The sequence below is a fragment of the Brachypodium distachyon genome, chromosome 3, assembly GCF_000005505.3.
Source record: "Brachypodium distachyon strain Bd21 chromosome 3, Brachypodium_distachyon_v3.0, whole genome shotgun sequence".
NCBI lineage: Eukaryota > Viridiplantae > Streptophyta > Magnoliopsida > Poales > Poaceae > Brachypodium > Brachypodium distachyon.
The window spans coordinates 57,629,341-57,644,712 of record NC_016133.3 but is presented as its reverse complement, the minus strand read 5'-3'; the positions used below and the strand labels follow the sequence as shown (position 1 = coordinate 57,644,712).

Sequence of the window (15,372 nt, the reverse complement as noted above, 5' to 3'; positions counted from 1 at the left end):
GCTTCTGCCTCCCATCGTCCCACAACCACCATGGTGGTGGCCTCAAGACAACGACGATGCAACCATCAAGGTGGACGCTCCTTCACATGTCTTAGAACAAAATGATGGAAAGGCAAAATATATGCTCGCTTTATTTTACCAGAGTACCGGAGGCGATGTAGGGGGCGGCGAAAAGGCCGAGATGGAAGGCTTCGGACACAAGCATTGTTGTACCCTCAAGTAGCCTCTAAATTGGAAGGATAGAGATGAAGAAACAGAGGTTCTTGTAAGATAAAGATCTTGATAGCTACTTTGTTGGAGGACTATTTGAGAGAACGAGATGCTACTTTCAACGTAAAGGACTTGATACTTACTCTTTTTTGAATATCCTCTTAGTACTCGTATTCTATTTTCTTTTCTTTTCCAATGTTGTTCTTTCGGATGGTAACTCGTTCTGTCCTCTGGCCCATGAAAATATTCCCTCCGTTTCATATTAAGTGCCGAAATATTACATGTATTTAGACGATTTTTAAATATAGATACATTCATACTTGAGCAAATTTGAGTCATTTAATATGAAACGGAGGGAGTACAAATTTCGGCATCGGAACCCAGAATGGAAACAATAGGCTGAAAACACTTTATACAGCAACCGTAGCACAGGAGAAAAATTACAAAATACAAACGACACTTTTGGATTTTCGACAACACCCTGATGCATATAGCAAGCCCATGCCACCATTACTTCTCCGTGTTGAGTTCATTTATCATGTCATCCTGTTTCTTTCTCTCGGGCGTTTCTCTCTGGGCATCGTTCTCCGCCCATTTCCAAAAATCGAAACAGAAGCGAGGGGAATAAAAGGGGGCGTCCTTCGCTTCGCTCAGGCTTCAGTCCGTCCAACCCCGCGCTTCTCAGATCTAATCATTCTTTAATCCATTTACCTACATACAGTCTCACATGAGCACTCCCCGCTCCTCCGCCTCCTCCCCCGATCCGATCCCCCACAAATCCGTAACCCTAGCACCCTCCCTCGGCATGCGCGATCCGGAGGAGGACTCGGACTCGACGCCGTCGCGGATGTCGGAGGACGACGACTGCTCCGGCGGGGGAGGCGGCGGCGGGTGGACGCCGGATCTGAGGGGCGGCGGCGGCAGGTGGGCGCCGCCGGACCAGGTGCTGGAGATCGTGCTCGAGAGCGTGCTCGAGTTCCTCACCGCTGCGCGCGATCGGAACGCCGCCTCGCTCGTCTGCCGCTCCTGGTACCGCGCCGAGGCCCAGACGCGCAGGGAGCTCTTCATCGGCAACTGCTACGCCGTCTCGCCGCGCCGCGCCGTCGAGCGGTTCGGGGGCGTGCGGGCCGTCGTTCTCAAGGGGAAACCGCGCTTCGCGGACTTCAGCCTCGTGCCCCACGGCTGGGGCGCCTACGTTTCGCCCTGGTTCGCCGCGCTTGGCCCCGCGTATCCCCGCCTCGAGCGCATCTGCCTCAAGCGGATGACCGTCTCCGACGACGAGCTCGCGCTCATTCCCAGGTCGTTCCCGCTCTTCAAGGAGCTGTCGCTGGTGTGCTGCGACGGATTTAGCACCCGCGGCCTCGCCATCATCGCCGAGGGATGCAGGTACGCTTCTCGTTGAAAGTCCTCGCGTTCCCGGATGATGCACCTGAGCTGAATCTGAACCGGCTTATGGTATCAACGTACTACCAGCTTTCCGGACTGGGAGGGTATCATTGGTGCATTTGATCAATTCCTAGCTGCATCATGCAATTTCGACTTTATTTAATGTACACGCCTAGTCCTTTACGCTTTTCAGTTTGATTGACCCGACCCTGCCATGGATCAGAATCTGATCTTAGGCTAGCTTTTATGCCCGTCTTGGGTTCTCATCCCTACACGTTCTGTGGAAATTAGATCTTTATTGTCGTTGTGCTCTACTAAGTTCGTGACACTTGGTAGTGTCAGTCGAATCATGCCCGTTGGGAGTCTCCTGCTTCCAGTTTATGGCCACAATGTTTGATTTCTTTAAGTTTATCGCGAAGTAGTTCTAAGCAAACTTCCCAAACTGATAACTCATGAATCTTCTCATTTCTTTCTTAGGCATCTCCGAGTGCTGGATCTGACTGAAGATTATTTTCATGAGGAGGAGAACGAGGTAGTGGATTGGATCTCCAAGTTTCCAGAGAGCAACACGTCGCTGGAGTCGCTTGTATTTGATTGTGTTAGTGTACCATTCAACTTCGAGGCCCTCGAGGCACTTGTTGCACGGTCACCAGCTCTGCGTCGGCTGCGTGTGAATGACCATGTATCGATAGAGCAGCTGCGTTGTCTCATGGCAAGGGCACCCCGTCTCACGCACCTTGGTACTGGTTCATTCCGATCTGAACCAGGCTCTGGCGGCACATCATCTGTGTCTGAGCTCGCCACCTCTTTTGCAGCATCGAGGTCACTAGTTTGTTTGTCAGGTTTCTTGGATGTCAATGCAGAATACCTCCCAGCAATTTACCCAGTTTGTGCCAATCTCACATCCCTCAACTTTAGCTTTGCGAGCCTAACTGCTGAGGAGATCATACCAGTTATTAACCACTGCGTCAGTCTTCGCACTTTCTGGGTATGTATTTTGTGACCTTTTTGTTGTCACATTGATAGGTATGTCGGTTTACCTACTTCTTCATTAACCGTTGTTGTTCAAATTTCATACTCCAGGTTCTTGATACAGTGGGTGATGAAGGCCTTCGGGCTGTGGCTGAAACATGCTCAGATCTCCGTGAGCTGCGTGTTTTTCCTCTCGATGCCACAGAGGATTCTGAGGGCTCAGTCTCGGATATTGGTCTTCAAGCAATCTCAGAAGGCTGCCGGAAGCTCGAATCGATTCTCTACTTCTGCCAGCGTATGACAAATGCAGCAGTAATCGCTATGTCTGAGAACTGCCCTAACCTTGTGGTGTTCCGCCTCTGTATTATGGGCCGTCACCGCCCTGATCGGATTACAGGGGAGCCCATGGATGAGGGTTTTGGGGCAATTGTGATGAACTGCAAGAAGCTCACTAGACTTTCAGTCTCTGGCCTGCTCACTGATAAAGCGTTTGCATACATCGGGAAGTATGGAAAACTAATAAAGACTCTGTCTATTGCCTTTGCCGGGAATAGTGACATGTCTCTTCAACATGTCTTTGAGGGATGCACTAGGTTGCAGAAGCTTGAGGTCAGAGATAGCCCTTTCGGCGACAAGGGGTTGCTCTCTGGCATGAACTATTTTTACAACATGAGGTTCTTTTGGATGAACTCCTGCAGGCTAACCGCGAAGGGCTGTCGAGATGTAGCTCAGCAAATGCCAAATTTGGTGGTGGAAGTAATGAAGGAGCATCCTGAAGATGAAGGGGAGACAGATACCGTTGATAAGCTGTACCTGTATCGATCACTTGCAGGACCAAGGAATGATGCTCCATCATTTGTGAACATCTTGTAGGAGTGCAATTGAAGTAGTATGTGTATGGACATGTTTGTGCTATTATTCCTGCTAGCTTGTATTCCTGATCAAGCATATTTTAGAGGCTCAGAAGCAGGGATGGTGAAGTTTCCCGCGGATGATTTTGAAAATGTCATGGGTAATATGCACGCATCGTTCAGTTAAGCAGAGCATCGCTTATTCTTTTCTGGGCTGATTCCGTTGAGATTTAACCTGTATGGGAGCAGCCCATGCGATTTACCTGATGGTGAATGGAAATCTGAGTTATGACTGTCCTTGCCAGCATCAGACTGATGGCTTTGTGCACTATAATTGAGTAGTAGGAACTAATTGCACAGGGACTGGCTGCTGGCCTAGTTAAATTCGGCAGCATATTTTAGATGGTTCATGTGCCCTCAATATTCTCCGGACACTGATGGTTTTGTCATCTATTTGTTCAATTTATCTGCTCACATGAAGGAATGACAATGTTCCATGAACAGTTGCCTTGTAATCTCAGCTATGATAAAATTTTCGCCTTCCCATGTTTTTAGTGTCCTTTCCACAAGTTAATTTTTGTTAATCATACTTGATCTCACCTTCTGCTGTCATTAATCCAGAAGAGATTTTGGTCGTTTTCTCCTTGTGTTGCTACTGTTCCATTGCCATGATCATATTATCACTTTTATCACTTTCACTATGTAAAATGATTTGAATGCCATATAAAATGTATCTGCTCAGTGCTCACACGAAGGAAAGATCGGACAGCCCCTGATATTGATTTCATTACCACCGAAGTTTGAGAAACACGTGATGGTTTCTGCAGATAGGGCGAGTTTATTGTACTCATCAATCCAACAAAAGTTGTCTCAACTTTGACTAAATTTGAATGCATCTATACATTAAGTTATGTTTAGATACATCTAATTTTTTTGACAAATTGTTGGACGGAGGAAGTATCCTGGTCGCAAAGTCAGTCAGTCAGTCAGAAAGCTCAAGGCGGGTCGTGGAATCGACTGCCAACAAAGTGAATCCAGATCTCTTCGTGTGATCCTCGGTTTTTGTTCACCAACAAATGACCAGGTGTCCAGCATCGAGTCGATCAGGGTCCGGACAAGCTAGCAACAGTGCAACGTGCGAGTCCGAAGAACAGAAAAACGTTCAGTGCCGACGCCTTCACGTATATCTCCGCAGCTTTCCAACAGTGTCACGATATGCGCAGCTGACAAATGACCGGGGTGGCTGTGAACGCCGTATGAAACGTTTCTTTCGTGCAGTGCGTCCGCCGGATCTGGGAACCTGAATGATTCGTGTTTTCCTGTGCTGATAAAACGAATGATGTTATGTTGGGTGCCTGATCAACAGAACAGATTATCAACGTCCAAGGAAAAGCCAAAAATAATTGCACTGCCATGACTGCGAATTTAAGAGATCAGAGGTGAGATCGGCTCTCATGGTTACTAATATCAAGGTAATATGCCAGCAAGTGGCGGCAGAAAATCTTTCGTTCCGATTTACTTCCGGTTGTAGTTCGAGCAAAGAAACGAACTGACGGGAGCTGGTTGCTCGCCGATGAGACGCATCGTTGGTCTCCTTCCTGCACCCGATGCGCGTTGGAGCCTCGGGGCCGAACGGCGATTGCACACTACTTGTTCGTCGGATCGAATTTATAAAGATCTTTCTTCTCCGTCTTTCCTGAGTGGCTGTGCGTGAGATGTCACGTTCGGGTCACAGGAAACTGTATTCCTCTGGAGGGAAAGCCTTTGACTAGGAATCAATACCTTTTGACTAGGAATTTGCAAGTTCCCATAGACGATTTGACTAGGAATCAATACCTTTTCATGACTCTTCGATTACCTGTTTTATCCACGTACACACAAGTGTTTTTTTCCAGAGCAAAGTCTACAACGCTAAATTGGTTTCAGGCACATGGTTTGACAATAGAATCACAGCTAAGACATAACAATCAGACTTCATACTCACCAAGTATCTTTAGGGTTTATCGGTTTTGTTTACAGGATTTTGGAATAATAGCAATAGAAAATGTAGAGGATTCGTAGACACTTCAATCCTTAGGCTTAGAAATTTTCCATGAGATCTCACCTTATGTTCAGAATCCTTTGAAAATAAATCAAATTGAACTCAATCCTTGGGAATCTAGCATCTCTACTCCTATGAAACACATAGGAAAAATTATTAAGGTTTGAAATCCTGTAAAAATCATACAAACCAAATGAGCCCTTATAGGTGGCTCACAAGATAGGTAGTACTACTGAAAAGAACCACGTCGCCGCTTTAGCAAGTAATAGAGCACCGCTAATCTCAACCTCAAGACAATTATTTTTCACTGCGACCATGCTGGTGACAAAAATATCGGTCTAATGAAGCTCCAACTTGTGGTTGCAGCACTCCTTCAGAACAAAAGGAGAAAAGGTTCTTCAGCATCATCTCCATTGAACGAAGGAGCAGCAATTTTCTAGTTTGTCAATACGTATAAAACAACCAAATTTGAAATGGAGCAAAAGCAGATCAATGAAGAGGCATTACCATTCATACATTCTCCAGATCGACTGAAAGATGTTGATCTTCGCAATAACCATGAAACCCATCCAGACAGTATGATAAGCAAGGCCTGAGAATTAATTAGTGAAACATAGATCCATTTAAGCAAGATATAATGAGATTTGATACAGACCATGTAAGATGATACCGAGCACAAAGATCATAGATCCAGTAAAAAAAAAGATACATAAAGTACAGGCATCATAGGATCTAAATAGGCACACTGTTTAACACGCCCATTGAAAATAGAACACGCAGCGGCATCACAACTAAAAACATCACGTTCTTTCTTATACAAGAAGGTTCATATTCTTGAAGGAAATTCTTCCTGATGGGATTTGAAAATGCACCGAGAACCTGTAAATTGCGGAAGATAACATGGATTGCAAATACCTCAACGGCCTCTTTCAAAGTTAATGCGAGACCTCCCAGATCCTCCACCCTCGTAATCATCTCTCGTTGAGGACCCGCCCCCACTTGCCTTCATGGTTCCTCCACCTCCAATCTTCTCCACGGCTTTCTTTCCCCTCTTCACCTCAGTCAAGAACTGATCTAGACCGAAGGGATCATGCTCCTCCTGCTTATCAAACTCCACAGGTCTATCTCTCTTGCCAGACCTCTCTGAAGCACCAGAAAATCCCTTGTCAGGCTTGAACCTCTCTGTCTTCATAACCTTATCCAACTGCTCGTCTGCATCACCGCCATACACTTCAGAATCACCATCTTTCTTGGGCCTGTAAAGTGTCGACAGAGTGGGCTGCGCTGTGAAGAGCCCTTTAGAATATATGTTGTACTGATCATCAGCAGCAAACCCAGAGTCCATTCCCTTGTCCTGGTTAAAGAGCCTCTGGTCATACATAACTTCCCCACCTTTCGCACCTCCAGTGCTTGCCATACCCAGGGCAATCTTCTCACTGACGTCACGATCCCTGTCTCTAGTGAGCTTACTCTTTTTACCCATTGCAGCATCCTTGGCCTCCAGCCTCCTCTCCCTCTCCCTCTCACGCCTTCGCTCCTCACGGATCCTATCACGCTCAATCCTCGCTTCCCTCTCCTCCCTAGTCTCCCTACGCTGCTCACGCGGCTGCTCCAAATCCATATCTGCATCCCCATCATCAGCCCTCTCCCTCTCCCTCTGATTACCACCCCCAACAGGCAAACCCATAGATGCAGGTGGTGGAGCACCAGACCTCTCCATGCGCGCCTTCTGCGCAAGTGCCCTCAGCTCTTGCTCCTTCCTCTCCTTCTCCTTTAGCATTAGCTCCCTCTGCACCTTGGAACGCATCTGCACTGCTTCCCTGGCCTTCTGCTCAGCAACATACAGCGCTTCTGAAAGCTTTGCAAAGTTATCGTTAATTTGAACCTCCTGCAGCCCTCTCCCGTCGGCTGCCAACCTCTTATCAAGTGGGATCGTGTAACCCTTTGGATTCTTCCAATTTGAAATGCAGGGCGGGACCTTCCAGTCCTGCTGGTCCTTCACTGTCACAGGCCTTGGTGGTGAGTGCATCACCGGCACAGGCGGTGACCCAGAAGCACGAGGCACTCGCTTGTGCTTGAATTTTGGTGGGTCAAGAGGATCTGAAGCCATCTCTGACATCCTAATGATCCTCTCCTTCGCGCCTGAATTGAAAGCTGCTGACTGCTGTGACGGCTTATACTTGATAAACTTCGATTCCGAATCATGCGTCGGCACGTTCTTGGGCTGGGCAGCGGAGAGCCGAACATTCACGACCTTCTCCAGAGCTGCTTTCGTCCGCTCGGTGGTTTCCTCGATCTGCTTCTCGTACTCCTCGTCTTCAACAGCTTCCGAATCAGCCGTGGCGATCTTGGGCACGATGTCGCTGTGCTTGGAGTAGACGATCTTGGAGGCGTTCTCGCCCTGCTTCACGACGGCGTCGAAGGCGACGCTGCCGTGCGCGTCGACGGTGAGCGCGAGGATCTTGGACCCGCCCTTCTCGTCGCGGCGGCCCATGCCGAGCGGGTACTGCGCGACGAGGATCTCGGGGAAGGCGCCGCCGTCGCCGAAGTCCTCCGGCCGGCGCGGCACGAAGCCCGTGCGCTTCCCGTAGGGCGGCACGGGCTTGGCGAGGCCCGACGGCTTACCCGACGCCGCCGCATCCGCTGGCTCGCCGCCGTACCGCTCCTTGAACCACGGGTCGCTGCTGTGGTCGTAGAACGTCGACGCCGACGTCTTGGGCGACGGGAGGATCTCCCTGAGGGTCCCCATGGCCGACGCGGCGGAGGGCCGTGGATCTAGGGCTAGGGTTCCGGCGAGTCGCCGGGTTGGGGATCGGGGGTTCGAAGAGGGCAATCTAGGGTTTGATTCGATTTGTGAGATTATTTGTCTCGGGGAAAGGGATAACGAGGTGACTATGACACAATGGGATATGTCGGCAACTGGGTAGTGGGCTGGCCAGGCCCAGATGATATATAACTCCTACGGGCCGAGTCCTCCTGGAACACGAATAGGACTCGGTGTCGGGGTGTGTCTGTTCGACACGGAAAAGGCCCTCTTTGGAAGCTTTTCCTATGGCCCATGCTGACAGGTTTGAATCGAGGAGTGACTCAAACGAAGGATGCTCTCAAAAAAAAATCTCAAACGAAGGAGGGTATACTCCCACAGTTTTTTCTTTTGCTTTGAACACAGTACACTCACCCCTAAATTGTGAAATAATTTAAGAAAATGTGACACCCATGTCAATTCTAGAATAGAAATTGAACTTAGGTGGGTTGGTTCCACCACAAAGAATCAGACCACCTGAAATAGTCTCAGTTCACACAGTCTTTTTATTAAAAGAAGAGTTTTGTCTCGTCTTATTAATTATGTAAAAACTTACGGGATTTTACGATTCACATGGAAAAAGAAGTAGGCTAATGCGGCTACCAAATTTCTTGCCTCAGCTTTGATGTGTTGCATGATGATAGACGACATGGTTGCAACATTTTTGAAAGACCCTCTTGTTTCACTCCTTTCAAGTTCCGAAATGACAAGCACAACAAGCATTGCAATGGGCTTCTTTCGATGCCCCCATCCCAAACAGGGTGCTTGTCCACAGATGGTCAATCCAATGAGCATCGACACAAGCGTGGGTCGCAGCTCCGTCAAACCCAATTCAATCCTTGACAAACCCGAAACAAAAACTCATGTGTCTCCTTGTCTCTGGCTCTCGGTTGCACAATTGGGAAGGTTCACAATTGGGTAAGCCCCCTTTTCTCTTTCCAAACGATCCCCATTCCAACTTTGTTTCTGATTATTAGTCATGCAAAAGGACTTGCATTTCAGAAGGACCCGATTATTTCTGATTATTTGTTTCTTCCCCCGTTGCCAATCCGTTGGTCCTTTCTCGTCCCCTCACCCTCTTTATCCAGATAGAGAGGTTTATCCAAATAAGAGGAAGCATACACATCCACAGAACTCAGTGCCACCGACCGATGAATAATGTTTTTGTTTTCCAAATATCGTCATTCTTGTTGTTTTCCAAGGATGGATTAATTTGAAGTCGTGGAGATGACACTATATTAGTTTATAATACGAAAAATCCATGCGTCCCACCAGTTTGCCAACATTAACCCTAGTAACAAAAATCCAGAGAGACGCCATGGATCCACGAGTTGGAAAATTCCAAACTAACATATTCGGTCGCAAAAGGCCTAGATTGTTTGTTGTTTGCCTGCCCAATGGCCCAACTCCCTTCCCGCCCAAGAGAACAAGATCCCACTCTCTCGCCCACGCAGGAACCACAACAAATCAACCCAGATCCCATCCGAGCGACCGGCATGCACAAATGCAGAATCCACGAAAGACCAGATCTTATCCCCACCGTCTTGAGTTGATCAAATCACAACATCCCTTGATCACGGACTACACACACCCTGACACACTCCGTACATCATCTCATTCTCACGTAGTACGTCTCAACCGTGGCACGGCTCACAATTCCTCAGCGCGGGCTCGATCGTGGATCGGCCACTCTCTACGTGCCATTGCATGGCTGCTTTGCGTCCGTCGACGGCAGGGACATCTCCTCCGTGCCTGCCTCCTCGCCACCAACAGCTCGAGATCTGTCTTTTTCCTACGAGCAGAGAGATCTCGTCCGTCCTTCTATGGATCCGGTCGCCGTTGGCCCTTTCCCGTCTGGTTTTTCACCCTTGGAGCCAGCCATGGAATCTCTCACGCATCTCGTCTCACTGTTTAGCTGCAGTGACGAGGGATAAAACGACTGTAACTTAACTCCGGTACGACCGTGGCGACCAGTTAAACTCTCTGCGGGTAAGAAACAGAGAGGATCGAACTCTGCGGTGACTGTGAGAGATCTGATCCAGGCTCCCGGCCGAAACCGGACAAGTTTTCTGCGCCTAGCCTGTGACGCGGGTACACGGAAGAAGCTGGGGCTGCGTACATACAGTGCAGTACTGTACGTAGTACGTGTTGCTCCCGTCCGAGGCGCACCCCGATTCAGCTCCTTGCAATTCAAACGCCATTGGCCTCATGTGGTGCTCCTTGTCTCGTGGACCTGCTGCGGCTGCTGCCGTCGCCAACGCCCAACCCACGCGTACGTCGCCAGCAAATCCTCTTCACGGACACGGGGAAATTTCTCGAATGTAGTAGTAACAGTATCACCCTACAGGCTGCAGCTCAGAAGCCAGACGAGCTCACAGATAGCAGGAGTAGGTTCACAAACGTGTTTTGTGAGAGAAGCTCACAAGTCACAAGCCATCAGGAGCTAATTAAGCTAGTGTATGTACGCCGTTAATTATTATCTGAACGAGTTAAAAGAAGCAAGCGATCTGTAGGCCACGGGCGGCGTGCATCCAGCTGCAGGCCATGAGGGTCGGCGATTAGTCGCCCAGATTGGCAAATGCTGAAATGCACGCCAGGAAGGAGGAACCAGACACGGGAACGGCCAACGAGCCTGCCTACGCGAGCGAGGCCCACGTATACTGGCTTCTGCGAGCCGGCTAGCACACACAAACACACACAAAAGAGAAGCCATCATCATGACATGAGCCATATAGTCCGTCAAATCATGGGATCAGGATCCACATGTGGTAAATCCCAGTTCGTGCCTACATTGGATCGCTCATCAATGGCCATCATTCACGCTTTACAGCTTCCAGCAGCGATGAGGAGGGATGATTGGCCTGGGTTTTTACTGCATTATACACGTCGAATTTTGTTTTCTGAGGACGCCGACAGTTGGATTCCGGCAGGAAATTGGGGTGGGGGAGAAGAAATTGTAGACGTGCCTGCCGTTCCCTGAATTTGGCTGCGGCTGTCGCTTGAAGTTATTGTACACTCGTTTTGATCCTTTGGTAGTACTACAGGCAGGGGTGGGACATCAAATGATCGATTGCGGTCTGGTCTATAGCTGCAGATCCTGCTGCAGCCAGTACCAGTACCAGTACCTGGTATTGCTTCAAACTGACCAAGCCAGGTGTACAGGTTAAAACTACTGACAACCAAATGCACATGTATCTGCACTAGGCGCTACTATTTGTTACGGAGTACTGAGATCTGACAGGTGAAGGATCTAAACCTCAAACGGACGAAGGATCTGAATCACACTGAAATTTGCAAAGGAACATTGCAGCCACAGCACGGTTCGCAGTTTCGATCACAGAATCTGCGCAGTTTAGTCGCACAAATTGGGATGCCCTTGAACGTTTATCGAACCTCGTCTTCTTAATACACCATAACAGGAACTAATCCCCCAACATAGATCTTCCGTTAAAACATTTTGAAACTGTTAACAGTTTGTGCGCGCTAAATTGCAGACACCCGCAAAACCTCAAACCGAAGTTCATGGCACTATTTGACCCAGGTTGTAGCACGACGAGGATATTTTCTGTGCATTTCCATAATGCACGGCTAACAGGCCAATTTCTTACTGCTCCACATATGGTATGCAAGTGCAGCACACCATGAATGAAGAGCAAGAACAAATCCAAACAATGCACTGCTACTAGTCTTCTAGACCGCTGGTTACTGCTGCTCCACAAGAGAATATGTCTACCATGATGGTGAACGTGTGTAAATGGTCTCCACGGAGAATATGTCTACCACCCACTTCAACACCCAAGATGGTAAATGATACTAATATCATGTGCATGAATGCATCTCCATGGCAAATCTACCATGGAAAAGGAGAAGTAACACGATAAGCAGGATCGGGATTTAGATGTAGCAAACTTGATCACACTATGATTCAAGTGAATTAAAGGGAACGACTAGGATTCAGTTGACAGAGAATTGACGGTCGATACCCTGAGCACTAAGACCTTCATCCAACAGTTTAACACAAACATGGATGAATTTTAGACCTAAAACACAAATTAAAATCTTTAAGCTAATCAGGTGGTTAAGCTTGTCCTGCTGAGATTTAAGAAATTCTCAGTCAACTTAGCGTTAGCAGATCCGGAAAAATTATGCTTCACCATGTATGTTCATGAGGTACCAAAGATGGTAGGGTAGGTGATTCTCCGCCTTTGTTTCATTTTGAGATGTTCAAATGCAAGCATGCAAGTGCATACATATTGAAAAGTCCCGAACAAAATTGTATTATTCTGAGACAGGAGATTCATTTTACAGGTGTAACAGGCTGATCTAGGGTTCATCAGTAATTCAGTACTACTCTTAGTTTGTACCAGCCTCAAGCCCTTAACCAAAAAAGGATAGTCCAAATTAAGCAGTAAAGGGTAATGCGGTACCAGAGAAATATTGTCCCTTATATGCTCTACATTTGACCCCACAAATTACTAAACTAGCAGCTGATACTTTCAAAAGGTCATCCTCTGTCAAGCATTAATTCTTTGAGAGGTGACAAATATAGTATCAGGTAGATAAAGCAGAGTAGCAACCAAGGATAATGACATAGTGGCATACATCGCAAAAATGGATATAAAAGGAAGAACAAAAATGTCGACAAAATTGATGAACTCTTGATAACCAATATAAACTGTTATGTTTCTCTGCAGATCCCTTTTTGGATTGTTTTCATTCAACACCTTCAGTGATCAAAGCAACCCTTGCCAAAAGTTCATGGGAAATGGAATAGAAAACAAATACAAAATAGGACAAGAGAGCTCTCATCTCTACAACATGCATATTTCTTACTCCTCTGCCTACACTAGCATCCCTGGACCCTAGCAACTTGGCATGCCCCTTGCATATGTCAATTGCATGAATAGGCTCATGGCAAACGGTTTTTTGTGTGTGAGTCAAGTATTGTCTATGTGGTTTTGTTCCTTCCAGCAACTACTTGACAATGCCATAATTCTCGAGTGAACAAACTAAATTGAGATGTTTGAAACGACAAAAATGCCAAAACGTTGAGCAACACACCTGAAGCACAACACAAAATGAGATCGATCATCTGCCAATTCTCCTTCTTTTGCTTGCTGAAGAGTTTTGGTAGCATGTTGCTGGAGATCCAGCAGTAGTATCATCACTTTGTTGGCTGAGACATGCAGCAGCATCCAACACGCCTATTGGGCTTTGAGGCACAGAGAAAATCGATGATCCAGCAGACTTTAGGACAATGTTTCCCATTGTTATATTGTCTTGAATCAATTCATAGCATCTTAACACTCTCTCCTACAACATGTAAATGGTATTTAGGCTAATTGAGAAATAATGCGAGCGCATTGTTGCATCTACAAGTTACCATTCAATGGTGGTCAAATGGTTTAGTTAATGATAAGATTGAGCTGATAAATACCTTGTTTATATACTTGCAGCTAGTTGTAGCTCTCTCAAGTACTGAACTATTGCACTCCCCAAATGAAGCGAGTGCAACACTTGCAGCAAGCTCTGAAGGTCTGAACACCAAAAAATCAGCTCCTGCGATCCAGATTATAAAATTTTAGAAATTGATCACCGCCAAATTCTACATGGTGATTGATGAATACCGGAAATGTGACCTGACATAACATTCATACCTTTAGCTGTGCTCAAGATAAGGTCAGACGAGCGGGAGTATGCAAGCATGGAGGGTGCGTCACGGTCATTGAATTTGTGAAGGAAATAGTCAATAAATGAGCAAGCAGTCACAGCTCGCATCCTCCACTTTAAGATTCTTAGCACCAGAAGCTCCATCCTTTTTATGGTTCTTGCCTCAAACACAAACTTTGCATCACCCACCTGTCAAGAAAAGAAAATCACCAATCACTTGAGATTAGAGACAGAACCTTTCAGTATAGTGCAGGTCAGTTATGAGATGCATCACACTCAATGACCTGCAGGTCCAAGGGGAGTGGCACATAAGTCTCCTCCATCTTTGCAGCCAAGGACAAGCAAGCCACTGCCAAGAGCTGTGTCATCCAAGCTTTGCCTTCCTGCCATCAGAAACCGATTCCTCCATGATTTGGACAACATTATGTGATTTGAACAGGATTGCTTCCGGTGCTACTGAAATAATAGACTTACAGGAAGTTCATAGACGGAGAGGAACCTATCAAGGTAGTTGACAGACAAGACCGCAGTCAACGGCTCAAAATTGTAATGTTCAATCACCTATCAGTAGAAAATTGCAGATTCAATCAGCTATCACGGCATCAAACATCAGGACGATACTAGCGAGCAGCAATCCAATGATAGATCGACAGAAAAAATGGATAGATGAGGCATCCTTACGCGAATCCTGCACGCCACATCTCAGTACCTCACGATCGGCACAAAGAAACGAGGATAAGAAAGCTCACCTTCCAAATCCAATCTACGGCGTCCCTCCTAACGGCGGCCAAATCCAGCTCCCCAAGCGGCCGCCGCAGCTCCTGGGGGTACCCCTCCTTGGGCATGTGCTCCTCCTCCCTCTCGACGAGCGCCGCAATGCACTCATCGGACTGCACGGGGTAGTCCATCAAGAAACCATCCGCGGCGGCGGCGGCGGTGGCGGCGTGGCGGCGCGGAGTGGCCGCCGCCCAAGAACACTCCTCGTCCCCGACCTCGTCATCAAGGCCGAGAATAGCCGTGTTGTCCTCCGCGCACAGCAGCACGGAGGCGGCGCAGTCATAGCTGGGAACCATCCTTGCTTCTCGCCTGTAGTACTTCCCAAAAAGAATGCTACGACTACAGCAGAAATGCCAGATTAATGAGCAACCAATAAACCGATGCAGCTGATTTCACCCCCTTCCGTATCCCCTTATCCTTCTGCCCCTTTTTTCCTGCGAATTTATTGCAGCGGACTTCCGATTGCTCCTCCTCCCCCCTCCCCTCCTCCTCTCCCTGTTCTTGATTTATTAAAGATAATAAAAAAGGATATATTTTTTTCCTTTTTTTCTGCCGTGTTCTTCTCAAGTGGAGGCGAGAGAGGAGAGAAGAGGGGGAGAAGAGGAGGAAGGAGCAGCCTCCACTGTAGAAAGAAACAGGATGCGAGACGGGAGGAGGAGCGC

At 47.6% G+C, this 15,372-nt stretch overlaps 3 protein-coding genes across 7 annotated transcripts; 1 reads left to right on the top strand and 2 right to left on the bottom strand.

Moving 5' to 3' along the window:
* The first annotated feature begins 812 nt into the window (after positions 1-812).
* LOC100841538 (transport inhibitor response 1-like protein) lies at positions 813-4,054 on the top strand. The gene is made up of 3 exons (XM_003570545.4): positions 813-1,596; positions 2,074-2,584; positions 2,680-4,054. Exons 1-3 carry the CDS (start codon positions 938-940, stop codon positions 3,439-3,441), a joined length of 1,932 nt encoding a protein of 643 aa, XP_003570593.1. The 5' UTR covers positions 813-937; the 3' UTR covers positions 3,442-4,054.
* A 240-nt stretch (positions 4,055-4,294) lies between these two features.
* On the bottom strand, positions 4,295-8,344 carry LOC100840735 (SNW/SKI-interacting protein A). 5 transcript variants are annotated; one of them, XM_024462309.1, is made up of 3 exons: positions 6,376-8,342; positions 5,968-6,052; positions 4,295-4,743 (listed from the first exon to the last, which is right to left on the bottom strand). In XM_024462309.1, the coding sequence occupies exon 1, from the start codon at positions 8,207-8,209 to the stop codon at positions 6,377-6,379; it is 1,833 nt and encodes a 610-aa protein (XP_024318077.1). In that variant the 5' UTR covers positions 8,210-8,342; the 3' UTR covers positions 4,295-4,743; positions 5,968-6,052; position 6,376. The 5 variants fall into 5 exon arrangements, with proteins under 5 accessions (XP_024318077.1, XP_010236089.1, XP_024318076.1 ...); XM_010237787.3 differs by lacking the exon at positions 4,295-4,743 and adding an exon at positions 5,381-5,868; XM_024462308.1 differs by lacking the exon at positions 4,295-4,743 and adding an exon at positions 5,381-5,856.
* A 4,557-nt stretch (positions 8,345-12,901) lies between these two features.
* LOC100842448 (cyclin-D3-1) lies at positions 12,902-15,372 on the bottom strand. Its single transcript, XM_010237786.2, has 6 exons — positions 14,683-15,372; positions 14,408-14,494; positions 14,218-14,316; positions 13,921-14,122; positions 13,701-13,822; positions 12,902-13,576 (listed from the first exon to the last, which is right to left on the bottom strand). Exons 1-6 carry the CDS (start codon positions 15,004-15,006, stop codon positions 13,352-13,354), a joined length of 1,059 nt encoding a protein of 352 aa, XP_010236088.1. The 5' UTR covers positions 15,007-15,372; the 3' UTR covers positions 12,902-13,351.